The sequence below is a fragment of the Kryptolebias marmoratus genome, linkage group LG17, assembly GCF_001649575.2.
Source record: "Kryptolebias marmoratus isolate JLee-2015 linkage group LG17, ASM164957v2, whole genome shotgun sequence".
NCBI classification, from domain to species: domain Eukaryota; kingdom Metazoa; phylum Chordata; class Actinopteri; order Cyprinodontiformes; family Rivulidae; genus Kryptolebias; species Kryptolebias marmoratus.
Genome location: NC_051446.1, coordinates 16,606,576 through 16,620,385, shown reverse-complemented (window position 1 = coordinate 16,620,385; position 13,810 = coordinate 16,606,576). Strand labels below are relative to the sequence as shown.

Here is a 13,810-nt window from a genome sequence, read left to right as displayed (position 1 = left end):
AACATCTTGGTGACACGCTGCTTAGTGGAAAACACTCAATTCTGTGAGACTGTAATGTCTTTTTCTTGCAATTTTCTCGCAATTTCCAGTTGCCAACTGGTCTCCAGCAGCTGCAGCCCAGTGAGAAACTACCATAAAGCGTAAGGTACTAAGGCATGTTGGAGCAGACCATGTACGCCCGTGTAGAAAGAAAAATGTAGCTTGTGCAGACAAAAACATACTAAAAGCTACATCAAGACGTTTTTTCTTGTTCTTTCTTAAACACCATTTTAGTTTAAAAAAAAATCTTGATTAATTGTTCTTGTGTGTCTTTTACTGATTGCTGCTTTTGTTCTGTGCTTCTTAGTGCAGCGACTCAGCTTGTTTGTCCCTTCTCAAGGACACTGCAGTGTTAATTTATCCTTTTGTTGCACTATTCCCAAATGCAAAGCACAAAGAACTACACTCAAGTGTGCTTTGAGCATCAGAAAACATTCTGCTGATAAGTTTTTAAGCTCCAAAAGGTTATCGCAGTTTTGAAAAAGGCTTTTGTTTTTACTGATGCAAATTTCTTACAAGACTTTTGTCCTTCTTTTTTTATGCTGATACATAAGATGGGGGGAAAACTTGAATGAAGAAAACTGAAAAGTTATGTAAAAAGGTGTTGCTGCTGTAAACAGCAAATTGTACAGCACATGCATCCTTGTGAGTCACTGTTCTGTAATTTTTCATGAGTCAAGACATTGTGGAGCTCAAAACACTCAGGAAATCAAACCCTCTGTCAGTGCAGCTGCTACATCAATTTGTGGTTCAGTATGGGTTGACTGAGTTCCAGTGGGTAAGCCGCTCGATGGGTGGATTTACTTCTCTTCTGAAATATTGCTTGGTAATTGCGAAAACTAAAATTTCACAATTTAACTGCTCTCAGCCAGACTTTGGTGACCGAATCAATACACGTAAGAGTTGACAAAACATTAGGAGCAGCCTCCATTTCCCTGAAATTGGAGGGGAAAAGTTGGGGAAAAGCCTGCAGCTGGGAGTTGAAAAAAGTTACAGCTTCTTATTGATTTAATCCTTGAAGTAGAGATGAAGGGCAGAACTCTGAAGTCGGGGAAGAATATAAAAAGTCACCTTATCAAGTCTGTGTACATTACATTGCACATTGCCTTTTGGCTTTTATGTTCTGTGGCATTTATTTAGATGCCACATTTTCCTGCATTAGCTGATATACGTTTTCTAAAACAGAAAGCTGTTCAAGAAAAGATCAGTTATCAGTTATAATTCTCAAGCTTGCACTGCTCATTTTCCTCATTTCTAGACAAATCTTTCTTTAGAATTATAATTCATGGTATATGAAAAAAAAAACTCCCTTGAAATGGTGAATAGATGCAGAGACTGGCAGGGAGGGAGTAATAAAGGGCGAACGGCGAGCACTTCTGAGGGGGGTCGTTCAATGAGTGTGAAAGCTGGGGAAATTTGATGACCTTTCACGCCTCAGCTCTACACAGACAGAGAAATGAGTGTTGAAGCAGACGGAGAAAGCCTTACCTTCTGTGAGGTAAAAGCCCATTGTCTGTGGCTTCCACAGTCAAAGCGTAGTTTCGTCCAACAGTGAGCTCAACTCCTGGGGCCACTGTAATAAGTCCAGTGCTGTGAAAACAGTAAATTAAACATAGATGATAATCAACACACACCAGGCTTTCACTTTACATTTTAAGTTTAATCATCTGCTTCTTTTATTATGCAGATCACCAACTGGCTTTTTATCACCCGTCAAAGGCGAAAGGTGAATGTTTTTGCCCATCTGCTTTTATGAGTGTGTAAGTTGGTGTGTCTGTTAGGAAAAAAGAAATCTCATTAACCACTGAAAGCATTTCTAAAAAGCTTTCAGAAAATAGATATTGGATATACATTTACAAGTGTTACATGCTCCTGTCCATCTTTATGAACGATTGTCTGCTTAATTAATATGTTGTCCTGTTTCCAGACCTGATTGGCTGATGAGACTAAAGAAGAAGCGCTGACACTAGATGAGTGAAGGGGAGTGAAGGGGAAAGAGGAAAGGCTTGTGGCATTAGTCTGATGTCCGCTAGTTGCTGATTCCACAATTATACCCCATGCTCGCTCCAGTTCTCTCCTTATGGCTACAGCTGCCAGCCTTGCACTTTGTTACATTTACTAGTTATCTCTTATTGTTGGGTTTGAGAGTTTTCTGGGTTTTTGGTTCACAGGTTTAGTTTCTTTCATTATAGATTTAGGGGAGTGGTCCAGATGTGATTGTCAACTGCTTGGCTGGTTCAAGGTTTCTTCTACTTTAATTTGTTTTGGCCTGGACTCCCAAATCCCTGTCCAGTCTGGGATGATTGTAAATGTTGCAGTCATCTGGACTACATATGTCATGTGTCCTTTGAACCATTCCTAGACATACTGATCATAACCCAATTCTGAGTGGCTTCATGACATTTGTTTATGGCACATTTGGTCACACCTACTTTTTTGTGCAACATGGCATAATTAACTTTTTGGAACCAATAAAATTCAAAATGGCCACCACAGATAACAAATTAGAAAACAGAAAAATGCATATAATGCCGTTAACATTATTTTCAAGGCTGGACCAAAACTGCTACAACTTCATCACTTCTCAACATATGATCTTAACCTAAAACACACATGAAAAGCAGTGGCCAATAGGCAGCTCTTAGACAAATTAAAAACATAGCATTTGTAGCATTTTTTTATATTCTCAGTGCCTGCATAGCTTTATTTCCACAGTCTAAAAATATAAAAATTAGGTTAACTACTGTTTCCAAATTGATTTTAATGTGACTGTACGTGTCGTTTATCTTTTGCATTTCTATGCTGAATTTATTTGATGGGTTTTCCTTTCCTTCATTGTATTTTGTGTTTTCATGAATGTAAACTCATTGCAAGCTCCAAATTCATACCAAAGAAGCTATTCTTTCAACATCTGCCACTGCTCTCGAACCATCTGAAATGCCTCTTTTTTCTCAAGAGTTCAGTTTTATTACTTAACACTATGCAAATACAGCACATGGTGATTTGCTAATCTTGGTGGGTAATTTGGCAGACTGCAATTAAAATTTCAATAGCTGCCTGGCACGTTGCAATTTTATTATTAGTTTTCAAACCAATCAGACGAAGCTCTGCCATTAGTGTTTCAGACAAAGGGTGACAAGCAAATATATGATAATGTTATGACTAATAGCCTACAAAAACACTGTTTCATGCTTGTCAAACAATTTCTCTGACACAGTTTGTAGATGGAATAAAAAAAATGGAAACAGTTGATGTCCTCTTGTTTGACAAGTTTCTAGTAACAAAGAGCTGAAAGAAACATTCACCTTTTGCTAAGGTCTTTATTAGAATTAGAAACAATGCCCTGCATTATCTCTTGAGTTAAGTAACAACATACAAAGTATTTAAACTGGTTGAATTCTTGACTTTAAAGCATTGCCATACCTTGATCCCACCCAACCATTCTGTAGCTTGACCCTATTTTGGACTTAATCTGTTCAAAACATGGCCTCACATTTGCCTATTAGAATATTATGATGAACTGAAAGTCTTTCTTGACTTTACTGAAAAGGTACCCAGATCAAAAAAAGAAAGAAAAAAACAAAACAAAAAACAAACAAAACATACCACTACCACTATGCTTGACGATGGCTATAAACTATTAGTGGTAAAATAATGCATTTGTTTGGATACAATGTACAGAATCATAATTAGGAAAATCCAGTCACTTTGTTTTTGTCTGTCCAACAAACATTGTTTCTAAAATCATGCATTTTGTTTAGACCCAACTTTGCAAATCTTATCCATGCTGTTACTGTCTTTTTGAGAAGAGACTTTCTGTCCAGGCAATGCTTCTGAACATCCTGTGCACATTTGTTGTCTTCCTACTAGTACTATCTCAACTGTAAAAAAACAACGCTAATTGTAGCAGTATTTAAGATGGACCCTTTCGGGGTATTATCTGCACATTTCACTGAGCAATGACATACTTTTAGTGTGAATCTCTGGGGACATTAATTTCTGGAAAGACTTCCAGCTGTCTCAAATGCTTCCCACTTGAAAATAATTGATCTTACTATAAACATACTATAAACTATTAACTTCTTCTAGACTGATGGGATATAGTGCTCACTTCATATTGCCAATGTTGTTGTTTTTATCTTGGATCCATGTTGCCATACTAGCAAACTTCCAAAGGTTTTGCTCATATAAAGGAGGTCAGCTCACACTTGTTTACAATCAAGCATATTTCATCAGCAGCACTTGGAAATCTTTTTCATAGCCTATGGAAGCAGTATGACTGTACCAAACACATTTGAGCAGATTTGTCTAAGTATCTGATAACATGATGGAACACGTTCAAATGAAAAAGTAGCTAATTTAGAAACCCATGAAGAAACAGGTAATTTGAAATGTCTTGGTATGTAAACCATTACAACTCTTTTTCTACGGTTGTTCTCCTGAATTTTTAGTTTGTTTTTGTGCTTAGGCTTATTGGATTGTGTGCAATGACTGAACAAACTACATCAAACAACAACAATAACAACAACAAAAAATAATTGTTTCACAATTTACATCTAAGTAACATTTAAAAAGTCTTATTTACCTGCTTCCTATAAGGAACTGTCCCTGGTCACCAGCCAAGATGCGATAGGTCACATGACCATTGTCACCTGCATCCATGTCCACTGCTGTCAGCTACAGATATGCATACACCCACATACAAATGTCACACATTTATATTTTTAACAGTTTTGTTGTTGTATCATGTCTTGGACGGTGTGTACCTGTAACACAGTTTCTCCAGGCATCGTGTCAGTGAACAGGTTGATACTATAAGAGACATTAGGAAAGGTTGGCGTGTTGTCATTAGCATCCAAAACTGTTAAGGTCACAGTAACAGGAGCGCTCTCCTGGACACCATCTGATGCTGACAGCTGTAAAGATGAAAGACAAAAAAATCTGTGTAAAAAGACAAGTAAAAACTGTTTCTAGTGGTGGTAAAAGCTGAAATCTTGAAAATCACTGACTGTTCTTGGCAATTTTAGTTTTTTGTAATGTAACTGGTCTATGTATTTTCTCCCTCACTTGATTTTTGTGTGTTTGTTTTGTTTATATGCCCTGTAGATTCAGCACTGGATGCACAATTGTTCACCCCCCCCCCCCCCTGGATTTAGTGTGTAAAATGTTCATAAATGAAAAAAACAAAAATCATTGAAAAAGTGCACCAGAGAGGTTTACCATGAATATCAATACTTTTATGCATTAAATATAAGGCTCAGATTGTATTTTCTTCAGCAACAAAAAAACATCTCCTTTTAACTTTGTTTAATCTTTGTTTTTGTAATTTTCTCGTTGCCAATCAAAATCATCTATAATTTTAATCTAATAAATAAAAAAATAAAATCCATAACTCCTTTAGAAAATTTTTGAAAGACTGCAAACTGTTCAGTAATCATCAAGACAAAAAACCAAGCACTCAGAAATAATCAGAGTGTCAGAGCTAGCAGATAAATGTTTGTTTTGATGCCATTCGTGTTGCCAATTTAAAATGTTGGTTCAGTAAAATATAGTACATCCATGATGAAAAGTACTTCTTGACTTTTTGCTTTCTTCTGGTTTTAGGGAAACAAAAAAGTAGCATTTTACTTTACTTTAGAAATCCTAGAAAATATCAATGAAACAGAAGTTTCTTTTGATACCAATCATTTTCACCATCTCATCTGCCAAGAAGCTGATTGAGTCCTTTCAAATGAAAACCACCCTTCATGTCTCATAGCACTCTCTCTCCGAGTTTAATTTCTCCTCCAAGGCTTTCATAATGATTACTGTATACCTTTGCCTTTCAATCAATACACCAGACCTTCTGCTTTTCCATCTTCAACTTCCAAATTGCTGAATGCACACTCAAGGACACATCAAGTCACATATTATACTGCACACCCTCACACACAAACACACACTGCCACTGTATTCAGGCCGAACTCTGCAGTTGAACAGCTATATGAAGCCACAACGCTTTACACCACTTGATGAAACATACGAATTGAGATGCTGTGCTCGGCAAAGGGTAGTCTCTCTGTGACATGCCAATAAGAAGCTGTTGAGTTAGATTGCATTGAAATACAACTGGAAGGGGGGCGAGGGGATAGAAAAAGAGGGAAAAGCAGGGGGAAAAAAAGGGAAACAAAACAAAAGTGCAAGGAGAAGGCAATGACATGAAATACATTAGGCAGAAGTGGAAAAATGGTTTAAGTAGACACTTGCTTAAGACATCTTTTCAGAGTTAACTTTCAAAGGTACTTTTTATTACAAGGAAGGTTTTCCTTTAGCATTGTATGAATGAATACAATAAGATAACTACCACTGAAGGTCCTCTGATTAGCATTCATCATTTGTGTTGGAAAATGCAGCCGGTAATAATGGCTTGATTGGTATCATCCCTTCATGTCTTGGGAGGCGTTGATTAATCAGGCCAAAAATTGGGTTACATACAGGGTACGTATAGTGTTGTGCACAAGAGCATTCAAATAAGCACATTCATGAATGGTGATAGTTTTTTTGTGAACTTTTATGTGAAGATCTTGAACTGAACACGGCTCAAAAAGGCAACTAGTAAAAAGGTGAAAAGTTCTTTTTGACACTGAATGGACGCTGTAATTTGAGAGACTTTGGGACAAACCGTTGCTACTTCATGCAGGTTGTTGTCTAAAGAATGCAAGTCACATGGTCTGGCTGTTACACATCACATCTGTGTATTCTTATCTTTGTGAGGACCCTTTACTGATAAATTGTATGCCTTTCCTCCACACTTTAAATGTCACTACAAAAACTGAAGACCAATGTGTTTAGTCTCAGAAGTGAAAGCGTATGCCAAAATGTGCTTGTACACCCAGTTCCACACAGAAACAAAAAAACATGTAAATAAGCTGGCAGAGATCAAATCAGACTACTTTTGATCATGTCATTATTATGTTAATTGATGCATGTTGTCATATTCCAGCATCAGACTCTCCTAAAGAGTCAATGATTAAAAATTGATAAATGAACACAAATTGGCAATGTGACTTTGGTTCAAAGTTTATTTCACTCAGATTAAAACTGAATTAAATTCATGTTCACCCCTACAAAATAACCATCTAGTTTTTGTGAAGGATGCATGTACTACATTGCAGTTTTATAACAGATTTTTTTCTTTTTCCAAAATTTGGTTTGAAATAAAATGTGGTTCTAATGCAGGTTATTTTCCTGTTCTTCCCAGTGTGGAAGAATAGGCTGTATTGCAGAATTACAGACATTTTTCTTCTCCTTATTTTTGTTCCTGCCCTCTTCCACCACATCAAATTCATTGTTTGTGTTATTTGTAACCTTATGCTCTCTCATTTCTTCAGTGCTTCACCTTTACTTTCATCTTTGACCCCCCCACACACACCGCTGTGGGATGTGTCAGTTTTTTTCATTTTTTTTAGGACCCCCACCCCTCCATCACAAAAAACTGTAGATTTTACCCCTCACTCCCTCCACTCCAAATGCAAATATGTTAAATAATACTACTGCACAAAAACCAGCACGCTACAGTACCGTGAATGTATAGGAGTCTTGTGTCTCTCTGTCTACGGGCTGCACAAGAGTGAGATATCTTCTGATTCCGGTGGCTGATACAGAGAAAACATGAGAATAACTGTCCAGTGAGAACTGAAGCTGTGGATCCCGGCTCTGTTAAAGACAAAGACAGACATTTGGTGTTATAATGATCTCAAAGGGAGACTTATAATACAAAGTCAGAATTACACTTAAAAGATTCTGAAGGAAACAAAAAACAAACAAAAGATAAAAAAAAAAAAACATGAAAAAATAAATTAACTCAAAAAGTTTAATTCCATTAATTCCATGTTTTATACTTGGTGATGAAGAGGCGATCCTCATCCAGGACCTCCTCTGACATTATACAAACAGTCATCTTTTTTGTGTGTGTTCATTCTGCATGCGTGTCTGTGTGTGAGAGAAAAAGAAAGCTCTTCTCATTCCAGATAAGGCTGGCTCAGCAGGGTAAGGGGGGCTGATAATCTTGTCGATGTAGCTGTTGTGGATATTGAGCCATAAATAAGCACGAGTGCACACAAACAACGCACACACACACAACGCACACACACATTTACAAACACAGAAAATCACATTTGCATGCACAGACATTAATAAAAGTGATTGACGGTGCATAATAGCTATTAAGACTAATCATCATTGTTCGTGCTTATTGGTGAAGGAACAACCAGGGTTAGCAATAATAAAAAGAACTCCATGTGTATCAATTGTCCCAAAGTCACAATCAAACACACACACACTATTCTCCCTGAGCCCAATCTCCAATCCTTGCTGGGAGGAGGCTTTTAGAAAGCAGTGAACCAAAGTTTGTTTTTGTCAAAATGCCTTTGCTACATCTTAAACAAACCAAGCTGCTGCAAATGCATGGGCAATAATATTGCAGCACTATAAATTCCTAATTATTACTCAGAGGTAATTTAAGAGGGAAATGGTTTTACTGCCACGTTTACAGGCACTTCAGAAAGGCCACTTCAAACACTGCAAGCAAAGCACAAAGCTCAGATTCAGTGGAGGGAAAAGCAAGAGAGAAATGGACACTCACATACAACAGTATTTAATTTCTCTGGTATGTTTAAATGTCCCTAACACCATCCCCAAGCTACAAGATTTATTCACACAGTAATTTAATTTTGGTTTGAGCCATAGATTTGCTTATTTACACAACTGAAATTCATATCACTAAAGGTAAAGCAGTTGGCTGAAGGGCTTCAGTTAATGCAGCGATGCATAACGTCTTGAATATTGACCAAGGTTTTCAACTACATAGGTAGTCTTGATCATATTTTGATTTGAAGCCTTGTTCTGGTCTGCCTCTGTTTGACCTGTTGAAATTACTAAATAGTTAAGAATCTTTGTTTTTTGTTGTTTTTTTAGGAAGAGCTGGAGTAATTATGGGTAGTCAGTGTCTTAACTGCAATAGACAGTGGTCAGAGTGATCTAAGGTTTGAAAATCAGGGGAAATGTTCCATGTAGAAGCCAAAATAAGTCCTTTCAAAATTAGATTAGTCAAGCAAACAATATTTGTGTTGCTATGCATAGGCTGCTCAGCGATCAGGTCTAAATCCAAAACAACAACTACAGTAAGACTCAAATGTTACAAAAGAAAGACAATATGCCCCGTTTTGGAGAGAGAATATTTGTAAAGGCCAGATTATCAAGAGGAAGAACTATTGGGAATAAGGAAAAAATATATACACTAGAGGATTTGGCTAATCAGTGATATAATCACTGATGAGCATGTCAAGCAAATTATTTTTTTAAAGATCTTGAACAGGGTGTATTGTGTTTTTTTTCATAATAATGTGTCAGATAGGCACTAGCTCCCTTTGAGCCTGTACAGAAAAGGGGATAAAGAAAATATATGGGTGCATTATTTCACTATTTTTCATGATTCTCCTCCATTCAGAACACCACAGAGGCTGGTAAATAATCTAGTGCACTTGTAGTAGTAGTAACATGTGAAGGTGAAAAAAAGTCACTTTCGTGACGATAATCACAAACTGTATTTGTAAAATTTCAATAAAAACTGAAGGCGGTGGGAAAAAAACTGCTATTAGTATTGGTTATTTTACTCCTAAATTTAGAAATTCCTCCAGATTTTTCTAAACCAATTCGTAAACTGCTGTTTACTGCAAAAAAGATACTGACTGCTTATATGTACTCCATATCTTCATAATATATAGTAATCAGTGAAATGTTTATATACACTGGGTGCATAAAAGAGAGGCAAAGTTTTCAGCTTTTCTCTCCTGTTAAATGAAACATAAGGCACATAACAAAACAGCAACCCATCAATTTATCACCAGTGTTTAACAAATTTAATATATAGCCAAGTGAGAACAAAAAAAAAGAAATAATGCAAGCTACACTCAGCAGATTTAATTTAAAAGCAAACCGCTCTGACATTTTACTGAGCAGAACCTATTATAGTCCTTTGTTGTAAAATATTTAAGATACTGTCAGCTGCCTTTTTTTAGTGGCTGCCTTTGTTAAAAGTTAGTCAGCAAAAATATCCCCCACTAGCCAGACATAATAGGCTTGCTTTTGTTTTTATAGTATTATAAAAATTGAGAAAATGTTCTGGAAAAAGCTGCCCTCTGTTTCTTAACTACAACTATGAATTATATAAAGTTAAAACTCAACAGATTTATCAAATGTGGCTTAGTAAATATTTGAGATTGTAGGGCTTCCTATTTAACATTTGTCAATAAGAGATGACGTGTCTAGTACCAGGATTGTAGTTTTTTAGTAAATGACAACCGTAACTTTGCAAGTTGAAGATTCAGACGAGGAATTAAAAGGAACACAGAACTCAGGTGATACCTACAGGCATCTCATTGGGCTTCAGCTACAAAGAAAGCATAAGCAGTAAATCACACGCACACACAATTGTGTAACTAAAGTATCAACAAGCAGACATGTATGTATATTGATTATTTAAAACAGATCTTAAAAAGGTTTTCAAATATTAAAAACTGAATTTGCACAAAAACAAAAAGTAATAGTGTTGATAATAATTAGCGCTTTAGAAATGATAAATGACAAACAAAAACTTCTTCACAGTTTTTCCTTTTTTGATTTTGTGAGTAAAATAATCATTACAAAAAAACGAATACTGTTTCACTGTTAGCATCACCTCTGCATGGGTTTATTCTCACCTCCTCTACATCATTGTCCAAAGCTATGATGGTCAGTGGCGCCGACAGGCTGGCGTTGGTCGATACGGTGGTTCCTACTGGTGACGCCTCACTGATGTATCCATGGTAACTGGCCTCCAGGAAGTAGGGTGCCTGGTTGTTTTCATCCAGAACTTCAATTTGGAGGTTGGCAAAAGCTGGCAGGGGGTGGCCATTGTCCTGCTCAGCCTAAATAGCAAAAGGGAAAAATCTTCTGTTATTGACCAGCCAGAAACACTGTAGTTCTGGTACAACCCGTTTTAACATCCTGGCTGTAACAACAAATAAGTACTTGCTGTTAGACAGAGAAAATATCAGTGGGGTAGTTTTATCAGTCAGTCTGGGAAAAGAAAAAAAAAAGAAATCTTTTCGCCAAGAGAACATGGAGAAAATAATCAAATTCAAGATTGTCTTTGGCTTTTTAGCTCAACGAGGCTGTTGGAAAAGTCAGAACAGCACATGTTAAAGGTGAAACCCCATTTTATACTTCAGTACTTTAAAAGTCTCATTGGGACTGGATTTATTTCCCTGGTGTGCATATATTTGTAATATTTCACCCCGCTGCAGTAAAATTACATCTGGAAATTACAGTCTCTTATGAACTCTCTGGTCCTCCAACACAATTTATATCCTCTAGAGACCAACAGTCTTGCTAATGTAATAGCCGGGGGGGGGGGGGGGGGATGCTTACACAAATATACCAGTTTTGGAAACAACAACAAGAAAAAAAAAGCTTTTATGATTTAACTTGTGACATAAGCAGAGGCTCAAAGTTTCTGTTCATGTCAGAAACAAGTATGGACCTAAATCCTTGTTTGAACCTTGTCTGTAAAGTCAGCCAAAATAGGTAAGCGTATACAGCAGGCTGAATGTGAAATTTGTTGACAGCACTGTGAAAAGAGATAGTTGTAATGTTCTTGTCTAAACCTAAATAAGAGGAGAAAAAATGCATCTACCCTATTCTACACAACTTTGTGCTGTATTTAGAGAGTAGGAGCAGACATTGTTTACCTTTTATTTTAGCCGTTTTCTTCACCATCAATCTAGACTTAATGGTAGTCATACATATACCCAGGTACATACCTGGTATGTATCAGGTAAGTAACAAGAAAACAGGAGGCAAGAAGCAGGTTCCTCTGTGCTGTTGCAACTTGTTACCCTGTACTTAAAGGGTACTTACTCTGTATGTACCTGGTAACTACCTAACCTAACCCTATAACCCTATCTTGTGAGAGATATTTGATTTCAGGCAAACCAAACAAAACAACAACAACACATGTGCAACTCTGAAATCATTTGTTCAGATACCATCCATAAGCTCCATTATCCCACAATTATTCAACAACTTAAAATATTTTATTTGTTATTATGCAAAGAACTAAATCCATCTCTGACCGTGAAGCAATGCTACTTTCATTTTCAGCCGAGCTTAACATAATAAATATTTAGCAGTGCATTTCAATCCGTAACAAAAACAGCAACTCTCAGAGCAGGTTAGTTCTGATGATTTACAATTACCACTGTTTAAATGTTCATAGTAGATCAATTTTAATTCCAAATCAATATTCTAAAGAGAAACATTTATAGTTTATTCAAACCCAAACCTTGCTGCTCCGCAGCTTAATGAGTCCCGTGTGCAGCTGGAGTTTATCTTACCTTTATAACCAGATCAAATCTGTGGTAGAGTTCTCTGTCAATGGGCTTTAACAGCAGGAGGTCTGCTGTGGTTCTGTTCAAGCTGAAATATTCTGCATAAGATGCTGGTTTACCTGAGAAAGAGCAAGGAATAAACTGTAAGAAAACACACAGTCTATGTGTGAGAAAGGGAACGATCTGAGATATCAGTAATTGGTTTAAGAATCAATGTATGCTTGGTGTGATTCATGGGGGAGAATGAAAGGAAGAGTGAGCAGGGAAAGGCACGGCTAATACTCCCAGCTCACCCATCTCAGCTTTCGACAGGTGGAGATGTGCACTCAGAGCGCACATTCATATATGGTGCTTTGAATGCTGCATTGGTCAGTGGGGAAATCAAGTTTCTGAGAGAGGAGAAGCTGCAAAGGCACATGTGCACAATTATGTGTCTCATGTGTGCATTTCTAGGTATGTGTGTTACTTCTTTATATAAAGCATTGATTCGACAGGTTCGGCTTTTCCGAGCAATGCTGTTTTCCAAGGTGGCATAACTTCTGGTATGTTTGCACTATTTGTTCTCTCTAATGACTTGTGTGCAGCTGCTTCGTCAGGACCACCTGGCATTAGTTATCAATGCAGACTTTAAAGACTTTTTTTCCCTCTTTTTTATTAATTCAGGGTAGTCTGACTGCAGAAAAAGCCTGTCGGGATCAGAAAAAACTGCAGAAGTCATGAGGCAAAGCCAAATGGTTTCTGGTAAGACTTAATTGTTTTAGGATGAGTGACAAAACCAGTAGTGTTTTGCCTAGGCAAAGTGATTAAAACAAGATAAACTACTGTGAACCCAAATCTATCAAACATTTTAGGCAAAGCTGTGGATCTAAAACTATTTTTTTTCTGGCTAAAGTCATGCAACATATTCCTGTAGAACTTCTCCAATCTTTGACTGTAAATTTTGTTAAGTATTAGAACTTCTTCACACACAGGAAGTGTCAGTATGTGACAAGTTGGGAGCTAGAATATGTTGGTTTGTGATTATTTTCTGCCTGAAAATACATGCCTGCTGTGATTCAACTATATGGTATTACAAAAATGAAAGCTTGCTCCTAAATACAGGAAGAAATGCAAGAAGAAAAAAAAGGGTCCATAGCATGTTCAAAATGTAACAAAATCCAACAGTTATTGTTCCCTTCAAAATGCCTGTGCATGATCCAAGGAACAAACAAAAAACTAAAGTATTTATTAAATCTTCTGTAATTGACTATATTGGGTGATTACATTATTTTTAATCCATGCATGTTAGTTGATTTTCTTTTTCATTCTTTATTCTACTATATCTTCTATTTTTTCCTCAGACATAGGTAAAAATCACATTCACA

General features: G+C 36.8%; 1 protein-coding gene across 5 annotated transcripts in view; it reads right to left on the bottom strand.

The window, feature by feature from the left end:
• LOC108249191 (protocadherin-15-like) overlaps positions 1-13,810 on the bottom strand; it is a 211,362-nt gene that overhangs the window by 108,229 nt on the left and 89,323 nt on the right. For all 5 annotated transcript variants that reach the window (XM_017438411.2, XM_025010744.2, XM_017438403.3 and 2 more), the window contains 6 exons: positions 12,453-12,565; positions 10,779-10,985; positions 7,600-7,734; positions 4,806-4,955; positions 4,625-4,716; positions 1,528-1,629 (listed from right to left, as the gene is read on the bottom strand). In XM_017438411.2, the coding sequence (XP_017293900.1) occupies positions 1,528-1,629; positions 4,625-4,716; positions 4,806-4,955; positions 7,600-7,734; positions 10,779-10,985; positions 12,453-12,565 (799 nt within the window). The remainder of the gene's footprint in view (positions 1-1,527; positions 1,630-4,624; positions 4,717-4,805; positions 4,956-7,599; positions 7,735-10,778; positions 10,986-12,452; positions 12,566-13,810) is intronic.